We start from the raw sequence: 13,882 nt of genomic DNA, 5'->3' as shown, positions 1-13,882 counted from the left end.
ATAAAATAACAATTAATAATACTAAGAGAACTAATAAATAAAAGAATATTACTATTATTTTAAGAGAACTAATAAATAAAAGTAATATAAAAATATAAAACACATGCATAAGAGAACTAATAAAATAAAATTGGTTAACTATTATTTTAAAATATTAAAAACAAATGGCTGATTGAACCATGCCACGATATGGTGGGGTTCGAACCATGCCACACCACAACTGAACGGTTGATTGAGGTGTGGTGTGGTTTGAAACCCAATATATTGTGGTTTTACCACGCTCCCAAACACCACCTTTGTGCTTAAACATGCAGATATCTTCTTTATTTGAATGTAAGGTCAATGCTTTTATGAAATGGTTTGCTTTTGGTTTTCTGATTAAAAATATTTCTTCAAAATTATTTCCCTATTTCTCATTTGAATTTTAGTGTGCAATCATAGTACTTGCATCTAGTAAGATGTTTGACTTGATCTTCTATTCTTATTTACTTTAATTTGATTAGTTGATTTTGCCATGAAGATCTTGGGAAATGTTTCCTTTTTACTTGGAATGAATAACAGAAAAGATTGTTATTTATTTTCAGTTTTGTGCCCTGATCATAGGGCAGTGCAGTGCATGAGGCTCCCACCAATGTGGGGTCTGGGGAGGGAAGATGTACACAGCCTTACCCATGCACATACAGAGAGGCTGTTTCCAAAATTTTAACTCCGGTCACCCGGGTTGCAATGGACCAACCCAGCCATTGCGCCAAGGCCCACCCTCTACTATAGGGAATGTAATTCAATTCTACTATTTTGCATCAAGTCCAATGCCTGAAAGGCACATTTGGGATTAGATATGGTCCTTTACTTAATTGCTTATAGCATTGCTTGTTCCTATCAAACAAGGAACTTGTTCAATTTCTCACATATTATGAATAGCATGAAACACTTCATTAGATGGAAATTACACTTGCAAAGGAAGGATTGAATATTTTATTTATTAAAATTGGCCAGAAAATCTAGTAATAAATGTTTTATTTGTTTTGTTATTTTCATATTCTGAGGATTTTGTTTTACAAAATGTTTCATGGACACACTCATGAGAACCAGAATCTGACATATGCTTGGGAGACTGGCTTGACAAGAGAAAATTACAAAAGAAAAAAAAAAACAAGGACTAACAGGCACGTCTATAGACAAGAATAAACTATTAGAGTACTTCATATTCTATTGAATTTTAACATTATAAACCCATATAAAGAAGTTTTTAAGAGATTATCTTTGTTACTTGATAACATTTTGCAAGAAAGATGGCATCCGATGTGTACATTAACTTTCATTTATGTCAAATGAGCAATGAAAGAAACAAACATGTCAAATAGAAGTGTCCCTAAACAATCCATGAAGTGGCAGAGTCTGGTGCATTGTGCATCTTCTGATATGGACACTTTAACTTAGGAAAGTCCATGAAACGCTGGTTTTGCCTAACTACTTTTTCTTTTTAAGTCCTAACAATTAAATTATTTCTTTAGGTAATCGACATTACTGCTAGAAGAATAGACAAACCCATCTTAAGATCTACCGGGAATTCTAATGTATCTCTTGATGTTGAAGAAACAATTACATGCAACTCATTTTCCAATTTTCTTTCAGATTTCAATGAGATTTCTGTTAGATATGGTTTGAATGTTTGTTAAATCTCATTTCCCTATCTTCTGTGTACTCACTCCTGATTTTATGGTTCTAGAATAGAACTTTCATCCTCTATGTTGTTGGCAGTATGTTTTAATGATTTACTAATTTATTTCAATTTACTGAAGTGCTTGATGGTTTGGAACTTAACCATGAACTATGTTTTTGTAAAATTAAGAGGTCTACAAGCTTGCTAGTGTCCTGAAATAGGCTGCATCAAATGTTTCAATTGTGTGGGTTCCGTAAGATAATAGACTAAATTGTCAGATCAGACAAGCCTTTTAGATATTTGAGGAAGAGTTAGTACTGGAAATGAATAGTTTGTGAAAAGAAAAAGAGTCTCTTTTATCATCGTCATTTAGTGAATTCATCAAAATGCTCAACGTCACAGCCAGCGCCTTTAATTTGACCTGGAAATGGAATTCCTGTCTTACCCCAGAAATCCAATCAAATGACAACCACATGGTCCACATCCAGCTCAAGCAGATTGTCCTGGTTCTACTCTTGCAGCACTAGTGGCTTGACAAGGCAACAATTAAAAGCCAGTTTTCATAGACTGGGATCCTGAAATTTTCTCAATTCTTCTCTCTATTCTTTGGTCTAATAGCCTCCAAACATGAACTCACATATGAATCCTTCAACTATGGTATTGAGTCCTGCCTCAAATTGGTGATGATGCCACACCCACTTGTACAAATTGATGCTTCACTTATCGGTACACTTCAACCCTCTGCTGATGGTTTTTCACCATCCTTCACTGTTGGGTTAATTACGGGTCAGTTTGGATTGCCTATGGTGGTCAGATCTCTGATTACGATTTACGACTGGAATTTGGCACATTTAGAACCACACGACACACCTTGAAGATATCTTCTCCATTTGGCATTTATGGCCTGAGGTTGCTGTCACAGATTTGAGACTGCTGCTGGCCTCCACTACTACAATATCTCTTGTTGGAAGGGGGTGGGGGATGTTGGGTCAGTCCATTGGAATGATCTATCAGATCCGTGCATCCACAAGGGATGAGTGATCACTATATGTGATTCAATAATTTCAGTCTTTGCCTCTTTCAAGTGCCAGCACAGAAATTGCTTCCTCATGATAGACAAATCAATCCTCCTGGTCACTTCTGAAATTGGTCATCCATCTGGAAGTTCCTCAAAAAGCATAGTGCTGGTAAACTAACATATCTACCACAGCCAACATCTTTGTGTCCAGCTCAGCAAGCTCCATTGCATTTGGTTTCTCTGGTTACATTAGGCTATGGGACACAGATCAGGTAAGATGGTTTGGGAAACAAATAAACCAGGTTCAGGCCAAAGGAGCAGGTCTGGGAACTCCTTTGCCGATGTTGACATTGATGCAGAAATCTGGGCCGTCTTAAAGGCATGCTCAAAATTAGGCAATATGGAGGTGGTTGATTATATTTATGCAATTTGGGTATATTTGGAGGAGTTTGTGAGTAGAGAAGGAGAGCTGGAGGTATGGTCTCGTGTGAAGTAACATGAGAACCTAGGTTTGGGAAAGGGTTCTATGTAGATAAGGTAGATTCAAAGAGAGGAGTTGTAAACAGGATGGAAGGTGGAGATAGGTTGTTTGCTAGTCTAGAAGATGTTGGTGTTGAGGTTAGGAAGAGCTCTAACATTTCATGATCTACTTCACTTTGGTAATCTATTAATTATGAGAAATGTTGAGATGAAACTATGTTGTTTGTATATTTATACAAAGTAGAAAATGATTTATTGAGTTACTCATACTATTCAAAAGTATTTGTATAATGTGGTTTTTCACTATAAATTGCTCTTTAATTTTTCTTCTTCAAATACTTCACATCTTCAGCTGCTTGTGAATTACTTGAAACACTGTTACACTATTGGGAGCTAGGAAACACATATCTGCCTGTTGTTGTTTATCTCACTTATTTGTTGATGTTGGTTTTATAAATTTTAGCTATTATAAATATTTTTTGTTTCAGGCTACTAATTCTTCTTTAGGCTCCATTTTTGCAGATCTAGACAAGGTTCAAATTTGAACTCCAGTTCGAACTTGCATGCATTTGTTTGGCATTATAATTGGCAGCCTTTCTTGATGCAAAATTTGTACTTTTTATCTCATTTGCATTTGTAGGCAGTCCCACCTCCAATTTTATGCCATAACAAAGTGGGGATATCTTCTCAGTACTGATGAGTTTGAGTTCTTATCTGTTGTGACCATGGCTTCAGCATCTTCTCATGAACTGCCAATGAAAATTTGAGATAACAAGTTGGGCGAGCCTAACCAAACCTGACCCAATCCAACCCGAGCCCACACGAACAAATACATATGCGTAATGTGTCGGTTTGGACTCGGGCTGGTTAATCAGCTCATACTAAAATTTCATGTAAATGCATGTGCATATCAGGAATGATCATTGGCCATTCCAGGCCCAGACTGGGTTTTTATAGGATGATAACATTAAGCTGTCCGGGCTGGGCCCGGCCCATCTTGCACCCTGGGCTTGATGATATGTGTCCAGGGCCTAGTGCTAGGCCCGGACTTTCAGGCTTGCTGGCATAACGTGCTACAAACCAAACACATCATTTTCCATCGAACCAAAGGCATTCTTCTTTACCTAAGAGAGAGAGAGGACTGTAACATTGAAACGGTGAAGTTTAAAAACTTCATTCAAACCAATCTGTTAATCTGTCAGAGCAAGAAGCCAATGCTGAAAAAAGCCAAAAACCAATCCGAATTTGAATCGGTTCTAGAGCAAGTTAAGACCAGTGTTCAAAGTTAAAATGTTTGAAGAGATTGTAGGACTTAACTGATTACCTCTGGTTCTGCTGCTCTGGTAGAGCTTTTTACTTCCAACACCTGAAAAGATCATGCCCTCTTCTTGATGATATACGGTGAAGATGAACTGAAGACAGAAAATGGAGTATGGAATGATTATCCCTAGTGTACACGTATACATGTATCTTTGTATTTATCCATGTATGCAAATATGTCTATATATACATGTATGTATGAATATAGTTGGGCCTTGTTCGGCCCGAGGCCATCCCTAAAACAGAAAAGCCCAAACTTGCAGGTTGGTTTGGTCTGGGCTCAACCCCCCTCCCCCTTCTTCCTTTGTGTTTTTTTTTTTTTTTTTCTTTCTGTTTGATTGGATGGTTACAAGAAGATACAAACTCTATGCAATTTGGTGCAAGGTTTGCACAACTTCTATTTGCATCTCAAACAAATGAAGTAAAATAAAGCTAAATCAAATGTAAAACCAGAATTTGTGCTCCCATGAATTTGTACTAGTGCATATATAATTTGTATTGTAGACAAATAGAGGCTTGGGAGCATGCTATAAAATATGGATCATCTAATCCTTGTTCCAACCTTTTGGGGTCTGCTATATGAGGCTGTTCCACCATTTTGTTCTGTTCAATGCTATATCCATTGTTAAATTAAGAACCTTTAAAATCATTTCTCACTACTGGAGCTGCTTACATGTTTCTTTTAATAAGTTCATTTTTTATTCTATCTTTTCTAGTTTGTTCAACTGTCCATCCCGATATGCGTTGACAGAAACTTTTTTTTTTTCTGGATATATTCTTTTCTGAGTCAGGTGATGCATTGACATTGCCATCCTGAACTTTGAGATGCATTGTCATTTTCTATTACGTTCTTTTTGGCTCAACAAATCACGATGATAGCCCATTATATGTATGTATGTATGTATGTATGTATGTATGTATGTATGTATGTATGTATATGTGGGGTTTGGAGGGTATCCAAAGGTTTGAACCCTATTTTAATTTGAATATATAACAAGAAGAGATGATAATGAGAACGTAAAAGAGGTTCCGGACTGAGTCTTGTGCAACTTAAGAGTGGAGGATAATTAAACTTAAAGATTCGTGGGTTCTTCATGTTTGGAGTGTCATACCATATTCCAATAGGCTTGGTTGCTCCATTAAGTTATTAAAGAAAATGAGACCTTTTAGATTTGAAGAGATGTGGATAATCCATGAAGTTAAGGATGATAAACATGATTGAACAAGCGTGTAATGCAAAAATAAGGGGTTCTGGTCAAGTCAAGTTAAACAAAGAAAGTAGAAATTTGAAGTAGGCTTTGAGGAAATGGAATAAAGAGGTATTTGGTCATTTCAAGACAAAAATAAAATGAGAAAAAGAAGCAATTAATGGCTAAGATGGAAAAACCTATTGATAATTACAACTCACTAAAAGTGAAAGAAATTGAAGAGGAGATAGAGGTTTAAGAAGATAAGAAATAATGTAAGTCCAACAAGCTAGAGTTAATAAATTACCTAAAGTGGGGCAGGGGGGATAAAAACACAAGCTTCTTCCACCTCAACTATTAAAAGAAGAGTGAGTAGAATTTTTAAAATAAAAGTAATATTAGAGATTGGGTTGAACACGAAGGAAGTGTGAGCAAGGATTTTGTGATTACTTTGAAATTTTATTTGCATCCTTAAATCCCTATGAAATTGACTTAGACCTTAGGTATACTAAGATAGTAATCACCGAGAAGGATAATAAGGACAAGGTTCAAAGTAAGGATACACCCCTATACGGTGCAAGTGATGTATAGGTACTTTGACCCTTGTGTGCCCACCTATATATATATATATATATATATATATATATATTTCAAAAATAGGTCAACGGGTAGGTTTTAGTAGGGCTGGCAATCTTGACCCCAACCCATTTGACCCACCCATTCTATTAGTGGATGGGGTGAGCAACCCATTAGGGTTAGGATAGGTTGGTCGAGGGGATCAAGGGTTGGGTTAACAATTTCGCCAAGTCTCACAATAAAAAAACGCATTTGAAGATACTCAAACCCAAGTCCACCTAGCGGGTAAACATGCTCTTTCCATTTCAAGCCACTAAGCCAAATGAAATTTTGTGATTAAAAGTGATATACAAATGATTTTATTAGCTTTTGTGTACACATGCAATTTAAACAAAAAACAAATATTTATATTTAACAACTCTAACTAAAAATTAAAAAATATTATTTTATAAACTAATAGAATAAATAATCTATCAAATCTACATTTATATAAAAAGATGATTTTTAATATCAAAAAATTTATACAAATAGAACATTAATAATAGAACAATTATTTTAATACTTACAATTTATAAATTCACATACGATATTTTTATAAATTGTTACCTAATATTTTAAATTACATTAAAAAGTAATACCTGACACTTGTTTCCATATTTTTTATCCATATCCATGCATTTCCAAAGTGTATCCATATCTGTGTTATCTGATATAATACCTGACACTTGATACCGATAATTTAATCATTGGCTTTGCTAATTTTAAGGTCTCTATTCAGGTTGAAGGTTTCTAAGTACAGGTAAAGACTTCCTCCTACCATTTTTTTTTCAATGTTTTTTGTTGCTTTCATGCATTTTCTACAATTTTTTGGTTTTTTTGCATTTTTCTGATTTTTTTTATAAAAGTTGTGCATTTTTTCTATATTCTGCATTTTTATAATATTTAGTATTTTTGCATTTTTTATAAATTTCTAGTATTTTTCTGAAAATTTATTGTATTTTTTGCATTTTTTTTGTAATTTTATGGTATTTTTCTACATTTTCTGCATTTTTCTAGTTTTTCGTATTTTCTACAATTTTATGGTATTTTCTGCATTTTTTACAATTTTCCTGAAAAAGTTATGCATTTTTTGCATTTTTTGCATTTTCTGCTACTTTCTGTAATTTCTGGTATTTTCTGTAGTTTTTGCAGTTTTTCTGTAATTTTTCTATATTGTTTTGAATTTCCTGCAACTTTTCTTCACAAGTTCTGCATTTTCTAGTGTTTTCATGCATTTTTGCAAAGTTTTGGTATTTTCTGCATTTTTTCTGATTTTTCTACAAAAGTTTTGCAATTTCTGGTATTTTTCTATATTTTTGCAAATTTTCTTGTATTTTCTGTATTTTTCTAAATTTTCTGCAATATTTTATGTCGTTTTTGCATTTTCTGCAATTTCTAGTATTTTTTGCAAAAGTTTTGCATTTTCTACGAAGTTTTTGGTATTTTTCTGCATACTTTTTGCATTTTCAGGTATACAGGTTGACTCGACCCGTTTTTGCCACGTGGTAGACTTGGTAGAGATTATTCTCTCAAAAATGTTATTTTTTGGTATACGGGTTGGCCGATTCATTTCTATCACGTGTTGGCCTTGACAGATGATTCTCTCAAAAATGTTATTTTCGGGTATATGGGTCGACTTGACCCGTTTATAGCACGTGGTAGAATCGAGAGAGTTTGTTCTCTCAAAAGTTCTGTTTTGGGTATATGGGTTGACCCGACCCATTTCTGTATTTATAGGTGAGGGGTGGGTAAGGGTCAATATGGTTGGGTTAGGGTGGGTTATGACCCTTTAAGAAGCATTGGTGATAGGTCATGGTGGGTTGGTGGGTCAATATGAGTGGGTTGGTATTCAACCCTTACCCAACCCAACCCAACCCACTCATTTGCCACCCCTACGGTTTTAGGCCTGTCTACCCCTAAAACAAGTCAAACCCCTAAAGCTCCCTTATTTAGTGTATACAAGCCAATACAAGCCAATACATGAAAAAATTTTGAACCTTGAATAAGGACATAGAAATGGAGGTCATTAATGAAGAGATTGAAAGTGCTCTTCATATGGCCCAAGGAAGGCACCAAACCCGGATGATTATCCAAATTTGTTCCAACAAAAGTTCTAGAGTATAATAGGAGAGGATGTTAAGAGAGCAGTCAAAAACTGCCTTAGTTAGATTTATAAGAACCTCAACTTAACCTTCATCACTCTCATACCTAAAGGCAAGCATCCATAGGAGATATATATGGGAAGTGCACAACCTAAGATACCAAGAGAGGTGTCAAGGGAGGGAAAGGATTTTTAAAGAGGTGCTTTTGGGCCAACTTCAGCTAGATAGCTGAGAAGCTCTTGCATGATTTATTCGTTGATAATGATAATATTGAAGAATGAAGAAAGACTCCATTTCCTTAGCAACAAGCTTGATGTCAACAGTATTTTCATTAATTATCATCACAACCACCTTATGTTTTTGTCTAAAAAGTTTATGATCCTTCTTTGATTGACTGAATTCCTCGACTCTTTGTTCTTTCTATTCCATTTCTAATAAATTTAGATTTAGGTGTCATTCTGTTGACCCAAAGATTGATGTCAGAAAAGCAAAATAGTTCTAAAAGAAAGTATTTCGAAAATTTCTACCTTTATGTTTTGTCTAATATCTAAATGTAAAAAATGTTGTTCTGAAATCTGAATTCTGAAAATGGATAATTTACTATTTTTCTCCCATATTTGAATCTAAGAATGAATATTTATAAAAACAATAATATTAATAATAATTAATAACAATAACAACAACAACAACAATAATAATAATAACAATAACAATAACAATAACAGTAGTAGTAGTAGTATTGTTTTAATATTTTTTGAATTTTTCATAAATAATTTATTGTTATGTTATTATTTTATTATTTTACTAGTTTTTATTATTATTAATATATTTTTATTATCTTATTATTTATTTATAGAATATTATAAGAGTGTATTACTAATAAAAGTACATGAATAAAATACACTAAGAGCATTTTGGGAATAAAAACAAGAATGTTGTTAGGTTTGGTGTTTGAAGTAAAGTGATAAGAGGTCTTAAAAGAATAGTTTGAAGTTTGAAAAAGTTTTATTTATAGACTTCAAACATACAAAACTGACCAAATGAACATTGCCTTAGTCATGTTTAATTTGTTACATGAATAAAAGTCCATACCACTTTGTCACAAGTCACAACTAACAAGTCATAAGGATATTGTAATATATGCTGAGTTTCTTTGTAGTACATATTCTATTTGCATTGTGTAAATGTTTAGCTTGCCTTTGCATCATACTTGACTTTGTCTTATTTGTTTGTGATGAGAAGTAAAATGAAGTGGTCTCTCCTTTATATGAAAGAGAGAACAGATAATAGGAGAGCTATTTGTTTGAGAGTGTTATAGGAAACAAGATAATGTGGTACCCACCTTATATGAGGGAGAATTGAGGTAGGAGAAAAGTGGTGCAAATTTTGCATCAATTTTCTAAATGCAAAATTTTCCCTACTAGTGAGTGCAAATGAGATAAGAGACACAAATTTTGTATCAGGTAGGAGTGCAAATTATACTTGCAAACAAATGAATGCAATATTTGTATCCAATTCAAATTTACACTGCAAACAAACAGAGTAATGAAAGCATTTCTTTGTTTCAGGTGTTTATGCTAGTGCATTTGCACTTTGCTTAAAGGTAATGGACCAAAACGTGGGATGCTAAACAAGAATCTAATTAATTCTAATATATTAATTCTTCGGGTTTTTGGCCATAACAACCTTTGAACTTTGTCAAAAAATCACTTTAGAGCTTAAAGAATTGAAAGGCCATTTTTGTCCTCGAACTAGGATGGAAAGGCCATTTTAAGGCAAAAATAGATGACATTATTAGTGATGCCATTGACAAATACGTTAGACAGTGAATAAAATAAAGTATGTTTATGTCTCAATGCTCAAGTTTGAAAAGGCCACTTTAATAAAGTTAATTAAGTAAATCAAATAAATTACACTAATTAAGATAATTAAGTAAATTAAGCCAATTATGTAAATTAAGAAATTCAATAAGTAAATATGTAAATAAAATTAATTAAGGGAACTAAGTTAATTATGCAAATTCAATAAACAAATCTAATCAATCTAAATAAGTAAATTAAGCCAATTAAGCAAGGCTTTAAAAATTGACGAAAAAACAAAACCACTTTGGCCATCAGTTTTTGGGTCAATAATTCAATTATTTGGTTCAAACGGATTAGCCTATGATGTTTTGAAAAACAAAAAATAATTAAAATAAAAATGACCTAAAATTCAATTAACGAGTGTTTAACGGTTTAACCATCTGAGTCAGTGGTTTGCTAACCAAGTCAACATTCTTTTTTTGGAACATCACTGGCCAAGTATAAAATGGAATCAAGCAATTGACCGATTCCTATGTCGAATGGTTCAACTGCATGGGGCAACGACAATTTTAAAACGATGTAATTAAGTGAATAAATTAATTGATTAAGTAAATGAAATCAACTAAGTGAATTACCTATTTAATTAAGTGGATTAAGTAAATTAAGCTAAGTAAATAGTGTAATTGAATAATCAAAGCTAATTAAGGTAAGTAAGTAAATTAAGTTGCTTTTAATTAAGTAAATTAAGTGATTGTAATTTACTATTAGTTAAGATACTTAAGTTAGTGTTTAAGTAATAATTTACTCTTAATTATTGATAATTATTTACTGTTAAATTAATTATTATTAATTTAATGCCTTTGACAAAATCCTTCAAAGCTAATTTAATGATTTTTTAAACTTCTTAAGTGGTCTTTTTCAAACTTTAGGGTCTAAGGTGGCCTTTTCAAACTTGCTTTTATTATTTTATTTATCGTCTAACAGATCTGTCAATGACATCACTAATAACATCATCTATTTTTTTCTTAAAATAGTCTTTCCATCATAATTTGAGAGCAAAAATTGCCCTTTAAATTCTTCAAGGTCTACAATTGTGTTTTGACAGAGTTCAAAGGTTTGTCAAAACCAAAAATCCTTAATTCATCACTCACAGCCCAAACTTCTTCAAAACTATATCTTGAAGTGCTGAAGGGACTTAAGCAAGACATTGGGCTTATAATTAACTACTAAACTAGAAACGAACTTATCAACTTTTTTCTTATAGATAATAATAATTTAACTGGAATGCTACAAAACGTAATTCAAATTTAATTAGGCATTTGATCAGGAACCAACTAATATGATTAATACGGGTAAAGCTAAAACTCAGAAAATAATAGATCTACAGAAGAAACCCAAGAAAACTCAGCTTCAGCAGAACTTTTGTTTCAAGCATCTTCAACGTAGGCGCTTTTCTATGATGCAGAATCGGCATTCATCGCTCCATATGTGTTGATTCTTCACCTGTTCAGACTGACGGTGGAAGCAATAGGTATGGAAATAATGACCACATGGAAGTTTTGGAACAATTCCAGTATCATTCTTTATGTTCTGTAAACAATATATGCAACTCCTCCTTAAATCTGTAAAAATGCAGATTAAACATAAGTTCAACTCACACATCACAAGAAAACATTTTCCATTTTTCTTCAGATTCTGTTTCGTTTTTACTTTTATTCAGTTTTTCATTGGGTTTACTCTAACTCCCATTGATTTGCACGGCAAACAAACCGGACATAAGGCTCCATTTGGAAGGAGTACAAATATGAATATGTAGAGCGTAAAACCTTGTATTTTATATTATTTTGTATGTATTTGTACTGTATATATTTGTATTAGTACTCCTTCCAAAGTAAGCTTAAAGAGCAAACAGGTTGAACCAGTATTAGCAAGAAAACTAAGGCCCCGTTTGGTTCATGGGAATAGGGGTTTGGAATTGGAATCGGATTCCGATTCTTACTGTTTGGTTGGGTGGAATCAGAATCCCATTCCCATTCCTGCTAGAATGGCATTCCCCCATTTGAGGGAATGGTCATTCCCTGCCCCTCCCTTGGGAATGAAATCTCATTCCTACTTATTTTAATTCCATTTCCATTCTCATTCCTGTCTGAACTAAACAGACTATAGGAATGGACCATTCAAATTCCGATTCCAGAGGATTTTGATTCCGATTCTGATTCTAACTGTAAACCAAATGAACCCTAAATATAAAAGGGCAGTCAGAGCATAGGGAATACCGATAACATGGGCATTAGGAGCTAATTGGTAATATATCTTCTCATTTTGAGGTGCAAAATTACTTCCAATATTAGGATTGAGGAACTGACGAGCAATATGTTCATTTCCATGCCCTTGGAATAGAAGGTATCTCACTTGATCTGGACTCAACATATCAGAGGAAGTTCCTATGAGTTTAGGATCAGTTTGATCTTCCACAATCTCACCTGTAAGAATGTAATAAGAAATATTAATCCAGTGGTCAATTAACTGAATAGCAAAGATGAACCAACTCTACTTGTTTAATGGTTTCAAAAACCTCCATTGATTACAGATTTGCTTTTTCATCAATCTGTATAGGCAAGCTTTTGCATCCCACAAATATATCATGAGCAGAAGGAGATTGATCATAGTGCAGAAAAGGAGACAACTATACCTTGAGCAGCAGGAGTAGTTCCTGGGTTCCCTGCATGATCAACAGTAGGCATTGTTGCATGGGAGATGTATGGATTGGAAAATGAGGGTCTTGGAGCTCTGTGAAGAGCTAAATCACCAAAAGGGTTTGGCTTGTTTCTTGCACCATCAACTTTCTTCTGAACAGGATCAAAGAAGTGAAATCTTCCAACTGTATTTCCGGCCAGGCCCTTCCATTCATTACTTGAACCGAACCCACCATTAACATGTGCAAGATAATTAACAGAATGCCCAGATTTTGTAGCTCGGATACTCGGCCCAGCACCATTAATGGCTTTCTCTCTGTTCTCTGCATTAGCCATTCTCCACACCCAGAAACAATAAACAGTGAACATCCATTATCTTTGAGATTTTGTCAAAACAAATTAAAAGTGGGTAATCTTTTATTCCTGATAAAGGAGCTAAAACAATAATAATAATGCCAATTAAAGAGTTAAACAGTGCAGAAAACAAATTGAGATAAAAAAAAAAAAAACCCATTGACTATCCTTCTACAGAATTTCGATTTATGTAGAGAAAAGGGTTAGAAAAAGAAGAAAATCAGTAGAAGGAAAATTAAAAGACTTTTAATATAAAAGCAAGTTTAACATATTTGGCTATATAAAAACAAATGAGTATTCTTAAATTTCGAGGTAGAACCAAGAAAATTAAACAAAGAGAAGGGTTCCAAAGAAATAAAGTGATGCTTAGAGTACTTACGATTTACAGGAGCTACAGTCAGAATTTTCCCATAGAACCGGAGCCGTTTGGAATTCATATCAAGGAAAGAGAAGTTTTAGGAGGTTTATGAGTCGTAACGTAAGAGAACTCTACATACACAGACGCCCACGAACAATTAACCACGTTGTTAGCATGGGTTACACGTGGCATTTCGTGATTGGACTAACATTTCTGTAAGGGTGGGCACATCAGCAGAGGAACCCTACTGATTCGGTTGTAGCAAAGCAGACAAACATAATTGAACC

General features: G+C 33.8%; 1 protein-coding gene and 1 pseudogene across 1 annotated transcript; one reads left to right on the top strand and one right to left on the bottom strand.

Moving 5' to 3' along the window:
* Positions 1-1,338: 1,338 nt before the first annotated feature.
* LOC148789766 (protein ENDOPLASMIC RETICULUM-ARRESTED PEN3 pseudogene) lies at positions 1,339-3,177 on the top strand (annotated as a pseudogene).
* Positions 3,178-11,292: 8,115 nt separating this feature from the next.
* On the bottom strand, positions 11,293-13,674 carry LOC148789765 (uncharacterized). The gene is made up of 4 exons (XM_088893772.1): positions 13,617-13,674; positions 12,880-13,206; positions 12,464-12,670; positions 11,293-11,809 (listed from the first exon to the last, which is right to left on the bottom strand). Exons 1-4 carry the CDS (start codon positions 13,672-13,674, stop codon positions 11,625-11,627), a joined length of 777 nt encoding a protein of 258 aa, XP_088749898.1. The 3' UTR covers positions 11,293-11,624.
* Between the last annotated feature and the right edge of the window lie 208 nt (positions 13,675-13,882).

This window comes from Nelumbo nucifera, chromosome 8, assembly GCF_055504915.1.
Source record: "Nelumbo nucifera cultivar China Antique chromosome 8, China Antique-T2T, whole genome shotgun sequence".
Taxonomy (NCBI): Eukaryota; Viridiplantae; Streptophyta; class Magnoliopsida; order Proteales; family Nelumbonaceae; genus Nelumbo; species Nelumbo nucifera.
The sequence above is the reverse complement of the archived record's forward strand: the minus strand, read 5'-3'. Positions and strand labels throughout refer to the sequence as shown.

Excerpts from the sequence above, each read along its gene's own strand:
- LOC148789765 (XM_088893772.1), bottom strand. The coding sequence starts at position 13,674 with ATGAATTCCAAACGGCTCCGGTTCTATGGGAAAATTCTGACTGTAGCT. Across the intron at positions 13,207-13,616 it reads GACTGTAGCTCCTGTAAATC|AGAACAGAGAGAAAGCCATT; the intron begins GTAAGTACTCTA and ends TGGCTAATGCAG. Across the intron at positions 12,671-12,879 it reads AACTACTCCTGCTGCTCAAG|GTGAGATTGTGGAAGATCAA; the intron begins GTATAGTTGTCT and ends ACATTCTTACAG.